The following is a 15,234-nucleotide window of genomic DNA, read 5'->3' as shown; positions in this document are numbered from 1 at the left end:
TGTGAGTGTGCTGGAGGTATCTGTATTTGTTCACTAAGAGAAAAGAGGAGGTTGGGATCAATCAGTGACAGAAGTAAGTGAGGTCCCTATATCCTAGTGACAGAGTAAGGGCTAGGGAGGCTGCAGTGCTGGGCAGCATCAATAAACCATGTTTCTTTTTAATAACCATTCTGAAACAGTCAGATCAGCCAATCCAAGGAAGAGAGAGGTGTCTGGCATCAACTCCTGCTCTCCAGTGAACACAAGAATCCTATGAAAACAAAGGACATTCAGCAGGGCAGAAATATCTCCCTCTTAAGTCTGCAACATATTGTGGTTTTGTGTCCACAAAATTATCAGTTCTGCTGCATCAACTTCCCCTGTCTGGAACACCCCACCTGCAGTCCCTCTCTCTTACCTCACCCTGTCACCATGCTGGTTTAATTTTGAGCTGATGTTGGCAGCCAACAGAAGCTCCTTTGGTGGGTGCTTGCGGCAGGACATCCTCCCCTCTCCTCTTTACCAGAGCTGGTGCATAAAGACATAAACCAGGCTAAATGGCTCAGCAAGGGGGCATCTCTGGTGCCAAAAGGGCTCAGGCCTCAGATAAGAATCAACATCTTAGTCTGGAGAACTGACGTGGGAAGAGATAAAAGAAATATTCTTGACTGAGAGACCCTGTTTTACAAACTGTAAACGACACATGAGTTATCACAGTGGCAGAAACCTTCTACACACACACCCACACCCTGAAAGTGGGAGAGATTTCTCCACAGAGTTTGGACACAAATTCCATGGTTACTTCCCTGTGGATTGAGGGAAAGGATCTCAATGTATGCTCCACCAACCACAGGATAGTGAGATACATAGAATCCTAATTTGTATTATTTCTTATCTCTCTGTAACCTTAAAAGGCATCTTAACCTCGTGCTACATTTAGCCACTAGCAGTCTCCTTTTGTCCTTATTCCTGTGTAGTATTAGTTTAAGTCTTATGTCTGTTAGTTTTCTGTCTATTAAATAAATAATTCATTCTATAATAGACTGAATCTGCCATTATTAAAGAACTTGCAAATGAGAGTGGGTTTTGGGGTGCTGGCCACCCCAGCAAAGTTATTCCCTGCTGCCAGAGGCCTGGGCAAGGGCTTCTCTAAGCCCCCACATCCATTTGTAACAGGGGTGCACGCTTGGCTGAGCCAGGGGGGGCTGCAAGCTGTGCCACACTGTGCAGCAACCACAGGATCTGCTGGCCAGGCTGTGCTGAGCAGTGGGTCATCCAGGAATGCCTAATGGGATTTGGAAAAGTAGAGGGAGCTTCCCCTCACTTCTCCCACCAGTTCAATCCTCTCCCTCAGAGCACCTGTGCAGGGGGCTGCTCCTGTGGGCTGGGCTTTCTAAAGCAAGAAGGAGCAACTTCCAGAGTTCCTGGGGTGCTGTGGGGCTGAGCCCAGGGGTGGAGTTTGGTGACACAGTGAGGGCTGATGGTGCTCTCTGCCCAAGCCTGGCTGTGCTCTGGGCAGCATGTCAAGGACCAGGGCTGGTCTGATCAAGTTTCTGGGCATAAGCACAGCAGAACTGGCAAACTGTGAGTTGAGAAGATTCAGCGTGGGGGCAAGGGGCATGGTAATACTATATACAACTCTTCAATAGACACAATAGGCACACTTGCTACCAACAAATTAAAACATATCTCCTTAGACTAGAAGTATTAAGATTTCCTCTATTTCATAGGAGGTAATGAAGCCTTTTAGTGTATATTTTTCTTACCACCATGCCCTATTCTTCTGCTTTTCCACCTCACCCATTTTAACGATCTCTTTTATGCTGGAGTATCAAGCACCAAAACAACTCAGTGATGGGGATCCCTGGAATGTAAAATATATATTTTTAGGGTTTTTGCTTTTTCCTTGCAGTTCCATTGTATGAATCTTCTTGCACTGGAAACACAAAATACCAGAGACATCAAACATATGCAATGCCATTTATTGAAGCTTGAAACAAATACGTCATCATAGTTTGCTTTTTAAATCTTGAAATGTTAGAACAAGCTGTGAATGTGGCAAATACACATTTTTTCCTGAGCAATCTGTTGAAGCTGATGTGTCTCGGGCTAATATGAGAATACACTGATAACACAGCTCTGCACTTAGTATTCAATTCAGTTTTGAGACTAATGACCATCTGGGTCACATCCTAAATCCACCTTTACTTAAGAACAGTTGTCATAATAGCAGTGGCACTGCTCTATTGAAATGGTTCATGCTGTCACAGTATTTTCCCTAAAGTTTTAAGCTGAGAAACAGTAAAGACTGCATTTCCTTGGGTAGAAAGATTATTCTGACTAATGTCCGTAATATAATTTATTCACTCTTATTAATTTCTAATGAAATAACAGCTCCCTGAAGAAAACAACGAAGGCAGAAATGGTTTAACTCCATACTAGCCCTAAGGAGCACTGGAAAGGACAACTCCTGCAGGCATGCACCATAACCATCCACTCAGTCAGCTCCTTTCTCATTAGCTCACATACCTGTGGTCTCCTTCTGCTGGCCTCTGTGGACAAAATGTCATGCAGGTACCCCATGCACTGAACTTTGTCCCGCCCAAATCCTATAGAATGCTTCTGGGAATGTGAGGAGCACCACCAGTCCAGGTTGTTTGGCTGTTTTGTGCTCTACACCACACAGCCTGAGCCCAAGCCCTGCCCAAATCCTTCCAAAATCAGGCAGGACACCTCTGCTCCTGCACAGGATTTAATACTTCAGTGTCCAGAGGAATAAGAACTGCCCAGATTTCTATTGCTCAAGGGCCCCCAGAAGGAGAGAAGCAAACTGTGAGACTTAAAAAGCATCATGTCTGGCGTTGGCCAGCAACACCACAGACATATTATTGTAAGAGTGTGTGCATGCACGCATTGCACCATTGCAAGTCATCCCCATGTCTGTTAACCTAGCACCACATTTTTAACAGTGGATTTTGTTTTATCAGCACCTAAAACTGGGGTTATATGGGCATCACAGAGGTTAATAAATCTAACCTTGCCATGCTGCATATTTTGAACTCCCAGAGACTTCAAGTGAAGAAGTAAGTCTTTTGCCAAAGGACAGAAACCTTTGACATTGAAAAATGACAGTTTGACTTGTGGCCATCATTAGGTTAACACGTTACACCCAGGCTGAAATACCTCACTTTCATAAAGGTCTGTCTAGAAAAAGGGCTACTGCTAGTCATAGTTCTGTAACCACAGTGACACTTGGATTCATCACCATGTGTCTCACAATATACTGCATAAAATGTGCGTTTCCCTGCAATCTGAACTTGTAAGGTAAGTAGATGCAAATCTGAGATTTTTAAAAAAGCCAGAAGAACCAACGTGTCCAAATCCTACTGAATTTTCCAAAGGAATCTAAATGTTTGCTCTTGTCCAGCTCTTTTCAAAATGCCCAGTTTTGTTCAAAGGGTCCAGTCTCGGTTCCCTGAAGTTTGTTTGGGCAGCTTTTACAATATATATGTGAAGCACAGCTAAAAAACAGATATGCTGTTTGGCTAGTGATGCCCTCATGCCTGAGGCATGAGCTATGCAGACACTACTCTGGGCCTCAGACTCCTGCCCCAGGAGCCTTCAGCTCCACTGTGATTATGGATTTGCACTGGGGGAGAAGTCTGCTGTGGGTAGGTGGTAGAGTGCTCTTGTGAATGTGGGCTTATGCTCTGCTGGGAGATACTGGATGAAAGCAGAGCTCTATCACTCAATATCTGTGTGAATTACAGAGTTTCCAGTCGCTAGTTGGCCTTTATGCTGATGGTGTAAAATTGATTTCAAAACACATATGGGAAATTTCCAGCTGAAATGCCTGCATGCCACATTTGAAGCTGCAGGAAAGGTTTAAGTCTGTAAAGTTGAATTCTATCATGTAAGTTAACATGAAAGGAGCAAAACTGTTTAGCTAGGCCAGGTCATTGCTCCATCCTTCCTTTTTTATTTGTCAAAGAACAGAAAGATTTCAGTTTTTAAATGCAAAAGACTCAACTTCCAATTGTCCTTGCCTACATCAGCTTAGAAGTCTTTTGCTTTCTCACTATGTGACTCCTTTACTTCTTGTGCTGTAAAGAGTGGAAACCATTACACTGAAGGTTCCTGGTTCCTCTGTTCAGCAGCAGAAACGTTTTTTAATTAAATGGAACCGACCACTAACATAAAACTGGTGGAAGTGAGAAGTCAAGAGAGAGAGAACACCATTCTTCCCAAAGGATAAGTGTCAAGGTTAAATTTCTGCTGCAGAACAAGCTGGTACAGCCCCTATGCTCCATCAGCTTCCTGACAGCTTTTTATGTCCTGATGACATGTATAATTTGTGTCTGAATACCTGCAGCTATAGAGACTGGCCATAGTTTTATTTTGGTTGCCTTATCTAATTTCAAATGGCCTTGGATAGTTAATTTTTAGTTGAGAGGAACTACAGATGATACTTAAGAATGTTATTGCCTGTCTAGCAAAAGACCTGCAAAACCATATTTTTCTTCGTGCTGAAATTATTCTATCAGATGGAAAGTATAAAACTGTCTAAAAGATACTGCTGGTTTCTCCCCTAAATGTGTAAAAAAGACACTTAGATATGGCACTTAGGGGTATGGTTTAGAGGCTGGACTTCTTGACCTTAAAGGCCTTTTTCAACCTAAATGATTCTATGACTATTAAGGTGATAGATGCAAACAGCTTGGATTTTGTGGTACCAAGAAATGCTGCTTAAAACATATTTGGGAACTTAACAGCCCATATGTTATGGGTTTCTAGGTTACAGCAAGACATTTGTAGCAGAAGAAAACTGTCAAGAACAGGTTATGGCTGAGGTATCCTTCAGAGGTTCAGTCAAGTACTAAGCGAAGATTTTTTTCTCCTGAAAAAAAACATGTTTCAATTCATCCCACCTATCATAAGCAGGTATGAAAAAACTCTGCTTTTAAATTTATGAAGTGAGCAATGAATTTAGAGAAACACTGCCACTTCACCTTGATTCCTAAAAAATAAAGGCAAGCGAGCATGAAGAGAACTGGCCCATGGCACAGGTATGTGTCTATTGCCTCAAGGGCCACTTTCATTGAACACCCTTGAGTAAGCAGTGCTGGTGTTTCAAGTGGATTTTGGAAAAGAGATGGAAGAACAAGTTAAACATTCATTACAAAAAAATCAGAAAATTCTTGCAAGCCGGTTTCTAGAGTCTACACATGCCTAAGAAGTACTAGCTGTTGGTACATTGAAAATTAAGTTACAAATTCTGGACTATTACAGATAAAAAACTGAAGCAGTAAATTATGACTTATAACCGTAGGTGATGCGTTTTCCCAGTTTTGATCTCAGATTTCCATTTATGCTGGATGGTTCAGAAAAAAATAAGGAACGTAAAAGCTGTAAACAGAAGCTCGATTCAAGGAAACAAGAAAAAAACCAACTAGTGCCAAGCTGCTTGGTTGTTGTTTTCTTGGTTTTGAGGTGGTTTTCTTCTAGATTTAGTGTAACTTTGTTGCTTGAAGCCTCGCTGATCCCCATGTCTTGCTTTGTTACGAATTCGGGGCTGGCTACAGGTGAAGCAGCACTGAGTCTGTATTGATGGCAGCAAGCACTTGCCAATGACTTTGAGCCTCTGGCAGAAGTGAACTGACAGCTGGTCTTTGCTGCAGGGCAGCCCTGTATTGAAGAAGATGACAAGAATTAGCTGCATTTTGCTGCCACACTCCCAGTATATCTAGAATTTTGAACTGCTTTGTGCCAGACTGTCATGTCTGTTAAGGGTCTTATTTATGGTGGCTTTCTCTTCCCTTTTATTATGGGTTAGCTTGACATCCCTCTGGAATTCTAGGATCTTTCAGTGAACACATGACCTGCTTTGGAAAGCACAGAACTCATGACTGTTCAATGAGACTTTATTTTTGTGGCAGACACAGCTGATCTATGTTTTCCACTTTGACTTTTCTGCTGATAAGAGCTGCCCCAGAAAGCCTGGCAACAACGATTTGAGTTTGGTACTTTTGTAACTGCCCCTACAACAAGCAGCATGGGCTGGCAGAGTGCTACACAGCCAGCCAGGGCTGGCAGGAGAGAGCAGACAATGAGACAATGCACATGCAACTGCATGTTCAGCTTGGCTGTGCTTTAATTCCTGCACATCAGAACATGGCAGGGACTGCTGCTGTCTGTACTACCATGCTGGTAGGTCTGTGCTAGCTCTAATGAACTGAGATGGGCCAGATTTAGCCAGATACTAGAAACTGGAGGTCCTCAGCTGTGAGAAGAAAAGGTCTGCAAAAGGAGAAAGACAGTATATTAGCAAGGCTGTTCTCCAGCAAATCCCTCAACACTGCAACTGGAAAAACTCAATGGAAATTTTTATAAAGGTAGTTTAAAACAGATGAAAGCAGATTTTTTTCACAGCGGGATGTAACCTCTAGAGTGGCTGTCCTCAGGATATCCAGCCCGCAGAGCTGGAAGTTAGGGATGGGAAGCAAAAAAAAGCTTCCATAATCCAGGAGGAGATTGTTAGGGATGTGCTTTGCCAATTAAGACACTCACAAGTCCTTGGGCCCAGATGGGACCCACCCCAGAGCAATGAGGAAAACTGGTGAGAGAATTTGCCAAACCACTCTCAATCACCTATCAGCAGTTCTGGTTAACTGGAGAATTTCCAGCTGACTGGAAATTAGCAAATGTAATGCCCTCCTATAGGAGGGTCAGAAGGATGATCCAGGGGAATGTACAGCTATCTGTACATACCTGAAAGGAGGCTGTAGTGAGGTGGGGGTCAGCCACACCTACAGTGAGGGGAAAAGAGGAAATGGCCTGAAGCTGAGACAGGAGAGGTTCAGATTAGCTTTAGACATTTTTTCACAGCATCACAGCATCAAAAGGAGTTGCAACACATTAATGGAAGTTTAAACATAAAGGCACTACATGGAGAACTTTTAATAGTCCTAATATATGCCAGTTGGAAATGCTGGAGGACTATCATGGAAATCAATCTCAAAAAAGCACCAACCTCCTGCATTTCTGCTAGGTAGAGTTTTCTAATGCCATTGTTGGACACATAAGGGTGGGCTGCTTGGACCACTGCTTATCCAGTAGGGCGTTTCTTATGTTTTATGGGCCACTTGAGCTTTTATTGACAGAAATAACTATTTCTAATATGTGTAGGCAGTGTTTATCTGAATCTGTCTTTCTGAACATGAGAGAGACAGGAAATAAGCAGACCAATCCACCGCTGGGCAAAATGTGTGCTAAAACTCTTTGGACAGGAGCAGAAGTGATGCATCTCTCAAGAGCATGTCAGATCTGCACTACCCTCAGGATTCAAACCATTGTCTCACTGTCAGATTAGACCCTTAGCACTGACTAACAGGGAAGATCATCTTCCAAAAGGCTTTTGAAAGTTTTTCTAGAAGGGCTGTGAGCTGCTGCTGTTCTTTATCTGAGGGTATCTGCTGGTTACACCACTACACAGACTGCACATAAAGATGTGTATCCTTCTAAAAGCTTTCCTCTTCCTTTGATGCCTCTTTTTTTGGGCTATTAATCATATACACAGCTGGGCTCCTGGGCCTTCAGGACACTCTGACTCACAAGAATACTTCTCTCCACCTCTTGATTTGGGACAGTCTCACCCTATGGGATACTGATTTTTTTTACAGTGTCTTAAGAATTTTCTTTCTTGCACTCCCAGTCCAGAATTTACAGCTTCCATAGAGGGATATATCTAAAGAAATGGCATCTGTTTGGACTCACTGTGTGTCCTTCCACAGTCCTCACTGCAGCCTGCATTATCTAAAACAGGCTAATCAATATAAGCAGACCTACTAATTTAGTTGTGTCATCATAAATTAGGGATGCATGCTCAGAGACTGCACTCCCCATCATGGCAACACAGTGTCAGAAGTGCTGGAAGAGACAACAGTGTGGCTCTGCCAACAGAGCAGCTGAGCAGTAGCAGGCCAGGGTGACCTGAAATTACTGAGCCCACACTACTCAAAAGAAGTTGATGGATTGAGCCAGCTCCCAGTTTTTGCAGAAGCTCAGTACAAATGGAGAAAACTGTTTCATGCAGGTGTATTACTCTACCTGTATTTTTCCTGCACTCTTGCAGATTGCATTTCTGATATTTTGTGGGCTTGGCTTTTTCCACGCACATACTGTCATCTTCAGTTTCATTAGTTTCTGTATTCATGCATTTCACAGTTCTTTGTTGAATGCCCCCTCCACAAGAAACAGGACACTGAAAGAGCAATTTTAACATATATTAATATTTTTTTACATGGAAATTTTGTAATATAGCAATGTTTGAGCTGGGACATGACAGGAAGCTAAAACTGCCAAGTGATCCAGAAATAATGGCATTATAGTACTCTGTGTACTCTGTGCTCCATCCAGACACCTCCATGGTGCATTGTGACCAGATTTGACAGGATACAGTAGAGGGTAAACAGTATAAATACAGCATCTTGTAATGTATAAATAGGGGGAGAGGTCTGTTTTCTACAGAGGAGGAAAAGGATGATTTGCAATGCCAGTCCTACAGTATTAAGAGACTTGTAAACTAAATCATACAAATTAGGACAGTTTTTGCTTCCTGTGTTTTCTGACACAGATAAATAGATGAATAACAGATTGCAATGTTAGGTTTATAAACAACCAAGCCAAGATTTTTTAAAAATCCCAATAAGGTTTTGTTTCTTTCCTGGCTTTTAAACAGAGCTTACCCTTTCTTTATGACCACAAAAGAACTGCCAGCTGCTTTTATGGCTGCACGCAGAAGGCCATAAATTCCAAAGAATTTTAAAATATCTTCCACTACATTTGCATTTTGTAAATGCGCTTACTTCTTAATTCTTAATTCCTGTGACTTCCCAGAGCATCTGAGAATCCCAATTAGTTTTAAATTTTTTTTCTCTACAGATAAATAGTGTCAGCAGATAAATGAGATAAAGAATTCAGCAGATAGAGGATGTCAGCTAATGAAGCACAAGAGATGAAGGCAGGAGTGGAACTTCTGCCTTTTTCTGCAAATTATCCCCTGTCTAATGTGTATCTCTGTACATGAAGCACAATAGTACTGGTGTGAGGTCCATTGAAAGATCTTAGGAATTCCTGCAACAACTATGTATTGATGTTTAAAACACTTTTATAAAGTATTAATGAATACACTAATATGTGATTGATAAATAAGTAAAACAGTTGCTATAATGTTTGGTATTCTATTACTTATTTTACACACTTCACTTCCATATTTAAGTGTTACACTAACTCTACATTACATTATAGTCATGTCCCATCTGATTGCTTTGTGTCAAAATCAACTCATTGAATTTTCTGTGTTAAATGAGATTCCTGGTTTGTTAAATCAGGAGTTAAATGTTAAATATTTCCTGGTTTGTGACTTCTGCTTTTAGCATTCCTTTCATATTCCATTCTGCTTTGAGGAGTACTTGTAATGTATGCAATGTTTATTAAGGAATCTGGAGGGAAAAATTTATTATGTATACTAGTTTTTTTATAGATAAATTTGTATAGCAGATACTGGAAAGTTCCCCAAAGATAAACCTTGTATTTGCCAAAAAGATTTCCAGGTACTAAGAGGCTATTGGTCAAAATTCAGAATTTCTCTTTGTGTGGGCAAGTAAAGTATTTCCCAAAGTTGTATGGAGAACCCGATCCCCTCCAATAGTCTCAAACAGTGGAAAATTTCAAATGTGCAATGGAAAAATGTTAATAGTAAAACTCTGTTGCTCTTAGATAAGACAAAAAATCCCAGACTTCAATGACATCAAATATAGCAACAAAAAGTAGAAGCTACAATATCTATCACCTGAAGGAACAGGCATGGGCTGGCTATGAAAAATTCAGTAATATTTTCAGAAGTTCTCTTGCAGCTGCAGCTGTGCATAAGAAACTGCATTGCCACAGGCGCTGAAGTTCAGAGACAAGTGGATAATACGACCAAACACGGCCAACTCACGCCAGGAAACAAATCAGAAATAAACTGAACCCCACCTGTCTCCAGGCCTGGTGAGCCCACCGCGTGCAAGGCTGTGTCCTGCACGAGGCAGCGGCCGCAGGTCTCTCGGTCCAGTCGCAGAGCCCCTCCCGCGGGCAGGAGACGCGCCGCTCCTGCCGGCCGGCGCCGCACGTCCGCGAGCACTGCAAAGAGGGGCACGGCCACAGTGGGGAGGGGAGAAACCACAAACTGACACACGGCTGGACGGGGTCGTTCAGAAATGTGGGGCCACAGGTAACGAGAACCCAGCCCCACGGGTTTAGAAAGACGTACTAGACTGTACGTCATGTCCTGAAGTCCAGACATGAAGGAAAGCTCTGCGCTGAGACACTTATTCCATGTGCTTGGAAGGAGACTGAGAAGAAGCTGTTACATGGGGAAAAGCTGCTCCTGGCACATACTACTGGAAGGACGAAAGGGCAGAGTAGAAGTGGCTGCACAGTGTTGGCATCAAAGATCTGCTCTTCACATCAACAACACCAGTACCATCTCTAACAAGAATTAGATTACAGGTCGTATGTCTGCAGGACTAATCTGCACTATTAACTGAAGACAGAACAACTTCATAAGTAAGATGCAGCATCTCATTTTTATAAGGTGTTTGGGGACATTAAAATTCAATCCATACAATAATTGAACTCTTTGGCAGTAAAAGTGTCATACAAAATTAGTGACCCAGGTTATTTTTTAAAACATTCTTCTGTCCCTATTCTAGAATTACTTATCCACTGACTTTTCAATTTTTTTCCACTAAGTCTGTAGTAGAGTCTGCCTGAAATTCACAAAGCATTTCATACACTAATATGAAATAAGGCATTAAATATACTTTGAATAATGCATTGTTACTGTCCTACAAGGAATTGCACCCCTATGGACAGAACAATATATCTGACATCTGCTAAATGAACCTTTTCAATCCATTTCTATCCAGTGATCTTAGCATGAGGACAACTGCCAGGGTTGGACTAGTGTATAAAGTATTTTAATTGACAAACAAATGCAATCATTTGGCTATTTTTATTTTTCCAACCCCTGCTGATTGCTCTGATGGCATACCCATGTCTCCTCCAGGTGTGATTTGTTAGTGCCCTGTAAAGAAAATCTGATCATACCCCTTAAAATCCCAAAGCATCAGGTCCAAAGGGCTGCAAATATCGTGACACTTTCTCCAGAGCTGCTTTCAGTGGGGTTAAATTCTAAAATATAATCAGGCCACATGCTTTAGCTGACATAAATATGTGCTTGGCTGCCTCTGAGCTTGTTGGCACAGATTTATATTACAAAGGGACCCAAAAGTCAGATTTATCTCATGTCTGGTCTAAGCCTTTGCTCCATAAAATTTCAGTCCAAAAGTGTAAAGGAAAATTCTAAATTTGCCATAATGAGAAGGCAACATTAAAACAGCAGCAGAAAGGATTCATCTAATTGAACCACATTTACAGATCCAACAGGATTAGTAAAATAAATTTCTTCCAGGCCATCTGCTTCTCCCTTTCAGGACATGGTAATTTACAGCTCCAGCTGTAAATCACACGCAATCCTAGGAATGATCCTGGGAAGCCTCATGAACACCTGTGCTAATTTTTGCTGTAATCATACACAATAACTCACCAGCTGTGTGTCCTCCTTGGAGCAGAATTTTACCTGACAGGACGGGATCCAACAGCCGCTGCTACCTGAAAGGAAACTGTTGATTCACAAACCTTTTAAAGAACAGTACCTCACTCCAGGGCTCCACGTGCCATTGCAAGCAAGGCTCTGTGTTACAGGTGGTGTTGAACTGTGGTTTATAGCTGAGTAGCTGGCAGTGGAAAGGCCTGAGCAGCCGCTTTTCCCGAACATCGATGCAGTGAACGTCTCGGGTCTTGAAGCCTCCACTGCAGTTCACAGAGCACTGTACACAAAACAGAGTGGGGCACATCTCCACATGACACTCTGCTGAGGGGCTGTACCTTCCCCAGTCACAGAGCAGGAGGACAGCCCGAGCTTTGAGCATCCTGAACAGAAGGAATTTCCAGGTTACTGTAAAACCAATCTGTCGTGAGGCTTAAGCACTGTGGTTTTCCTCACACACACCCAGAACGTGCTGTGGAGTACTTCCCCTGCTACACTGCTATGGCCATTAATAATGTGGATATGTATTTAATTGGGAAATCTTGCTAGCTATTTCCAAAAACGTCACAGTGAAAGAATCATAATGCAATAAATACAAAAATGGATTTTGTGTGCAGGGATATTGTCAGTTCCTTAGCTGCTTCAGAGAGAGAAAGGGAGTGAATAGAAGCTCCCACCCTCACCTTCCTTGCACATCCATGACACCAGGAGATTCCATACCCCAAGAGCAGCCTCAGTTTGAGAGAATGGGAGAGAAGAGAGTGGCACCCTGAACCTCACTCACAGCCTGTGGAATCACTGCTCAGCTCAGAGCTCTGCTGAGGACAGGAGCTAAGTGAACCCCTCCAGTCTCCTTTTCCTAGCCAGAGCTTCTTCCAAGCCTCATGCAGGATCACAGGTCCTGTCTCCAGGCACCAAAATTCAGGACCTTTCCTGCTCTTGAGGAAGAACTGAATTTGCTACCCCAGGAAAAATATACATTTTGTTTTCAAGCAGAATTAAAGCAAATTAAAGCCAACTGCAGCACTGAAAACTTCTCAGACCGCCTTTCACCTTTACCACTATGATGCAATAGCAACTGATGCTCTTCTTCTTTGCATAAATAAAAGCATCCTTTAATTGAGCAAGGAACCTGAATGTAATACTTCCTCTAGGAGATGAAGAATGGATGGAAAGGGAATCCTTACTCTTGTCCACAGGACAGGTTTCTGTCTCTGGATAGAAACATAAGACAGAAATGACGGCGAAAGAAACTGAAACTCCCAAAATAAATGCAAATTATACCTGGCATTAAACACAGACTTTAAGATTTAGTTTGAAGCACCTTTCTTTTAGGGGAGGAGAAAAATTAAACGGGAGTAGAAAAACAGAAAAAGCTCTATGCAAGAGCAGCAAGCCCAACCTTGATGTGACAAAGTGCCTTAAAAATGTTTGAAATTAGTAACAAAAAAAATTGCCACTTGTAAAGCAAGCAAAATGTAACCATTTTTATATATGAAATCATAATTGCATTTGTATAGTTCACCTGATGGAAAATTAGGAGAGTAACACAAATCTGATAGGAGAAGCCTCTTGCCTCAAACTTGTTTCATAACTGGTCTGACATTTTTAAAAATTTGCTTCCTGCTATATTTTAGCACTAAACTTGATTGCTAGCTATTTGTTGTGACATGAACATCATTCACTTGTTGCAAGAGCAATGACATTTATGAAGAAAAAGTAAAGGTGAAATTGCCCTACTGCAGCTGGAAGGGCAGGATGTCTATGTATCTTTTAAAATTAATTTCAAAGGCTTAAATGTAGTTATGTAAAGCCTTGGCCTTTCCTGAACTTTCTAAAGAGGCATGTAATTCCTGTACAAATCAATTTTACGTCTAAGAGCTCAATAATAACACAGGTTTTGTAACTATAACCTTTTATTTGTATCAATCTGCCCTCTAGCCCAATGGCAACAACACTGTCCAGAGAAATGATCTGTACTGGAAAAGCTTGAGACACCTATCTTTTTCCTTATTAAATCAATAATATTTAAAACAGAATTTTGTAGTTTATCTCTTTTTAGTCCTGAAAAATAACCCGTGGTTTGAAACTCAATTTTCAGACTTCATGAAGAAAAAATGTTTCAAGAAGTCACCAAAGTCCTATCAGGTGTTCTTCACACAGCTTAAAATATCAAAACGGGATTCACACACAATTCTTTGGTTCCACTTAGCACCCTGGAAACTTTTCTGTCCCTTGATCCAGCCATGGGTACAAAACCAGGACCAAACAGAATCCTATACATAGCGGGCATTCTCTCCAGTACAATTTTCTTTTCTTTTCTTTTCTTTTCTTTTCTTTTCTTTTCTTTTCTTTTCTTTTCTTTTCTTTTCTTTTCTTTTCTTTTCTTTTCTTTTCTTTTCTTTTCTTTTCTTTTCTTTTCTTTTCTTTTCTTTTCTTTTCTTTTCTTTTCTTTTCTTTTCTTTTTTCTTTTAATGTAAAACTTAGAGGTTACGTGAATGGGGAACAAACCATGTTGTATAAGAGATGGTGACAAGGGATGGCCAACAGGAACATGACAATTCCCTCTCCCAAATTCCCACTGCTTTTTAAAATTAAGATATGGCTCTGGAGGCAGAAATTATAAAGATGCCACAAGCAACTATGTACAGCTTTGTCTTGTGATCTCCATAGAGCATGAGCAGTGTGTCCTGCTTTGGCTCTAGATGCAAGAGTTAATGAGCACAAGAATAAAATTCACAGCAGATGTGTTTCCAGATATAACTTGGTCAGGAAATTAGTAAATTAGTGCTGAATGGTCAACTGGGAACCATGTATGCATTCACTGAGTAAATAATTGTTTTAAAAATGAGATATTCAGAATTTCACACCCACTGAAATTTGCAAGCTTACTGTTCACACACAGCTCTGAATGAAGTTACCTTGCTCCAATTTCCTGTTCTCCAGCTAGCACATGGGCGGAGATAACATCTCTTTGCAGCATCAGGCTTTTTCATGTCCTGACAGTGAGATGTGTTCCTGCTGCTGCACTCCACATGTCTCCAGAAAGCCCCCATTCCACAGGTGGTAGAGCACTGCACAAAGGCAAGAGGAAAGACCAGGGGCAAACTCAACATTAGTACATCATTCTGGAAACAACTCTGGAACCTAAATATAAATATCTAGAGCCATTTTAGATTACATATATTAGCAGAGAGACCCAAAAGAACATTTGAAATTCACCTAAATTTTACTTAGTATTCTGAAAGAGGGCTTTTTTTGGTTTCTTAAGACTATACAAATCCTGATTTATACTATGCACTTCTTTTCTTTGGTAAACTCCTGCTTACCAAGACATTCTAAATCTGTACCAGCTGTTCCACTCTCTTCTCCTATTATCTTTGGAGATCCAAAGTAAAACATAATTGCATTCAATCTTCAGCATTGTTCTCTCTCTAGCCCTAATACTGCTGATGAGATAGTCAGTTAATTGAGTGCATGATGCTGAAAATCTTAAATAAATATGTGAGAATCTCAGGAAAACTGTAGAGGAAAATGTTTCTCTAAATTATTAATTCAGGATATTGCTTAGTGTTTTCAACATTTGGGAGGATTTTTGTGTC

The 15,234-nt window shown here is 41.2% G+C and overlaps 1 protein-coding gene across 1 annotated transcript in view; it reads right to left on the bottom strand.

Moving 5' to 3' along the window:
* Positions 1-1,941: 1,941 nt before the first annotated feature.
* The window catches only part of ADAMTS12 (ADAM metallopeptidase with thrombospondin type 1 motif 12), a 143,455-nt gene continuing 130,162 nt past the window's right edge, over positions 1,942-15,234 (bottom strand). Inside the window, exons 20-24 of the mRNA XM_056514235.1 lie at positions 14,554-14,706; positions 11,739-11,912; positions 10,015-10,161; positions 8,086-8,239; positions 1,942-5,664 (exon numbers count right to left, since the gene is read on the bottom strand). Of these exons, the coding sequence (XP_056370210.1) occupies positions 5,429-5,664; positions 8,086-8,239; positions 10,015-10,161; positions 11,739-11,912; positions 14,554-14,706 (864 nt within the window). The 3' untranslated portion in view covers positions 1,942-5,428. The remainder of the gene's footprint in view (positions 5,665-8,085; positions 8,240-10,014; positions 10,162-11,738; positions 11,913-14,553; positions 14,707-15,234) is intronic.

This window comes from Oenanthe melanoleuca, chromosome Z, assembly GCF_029582105.1.
Source record: "Oenanthe melanoleuca isolate GR-GAL-2019-014 chromosome Z, OMel1.0, whole genome shotgun sequence".
In the NCBI taxonomy this organism is placed as follows: domain Eukaryota; kingdom Metazoa; phylum Chordata; class Aves; order Passeriformes; family Muscicapidae; genus Oenanthe; species Oenanthe melanoleuca.
The sequence above is the reverse complement of the archived record's forward strand: the minus strand, read 5'-3'. Positions and strand labels throughout refer to the sequence as shown.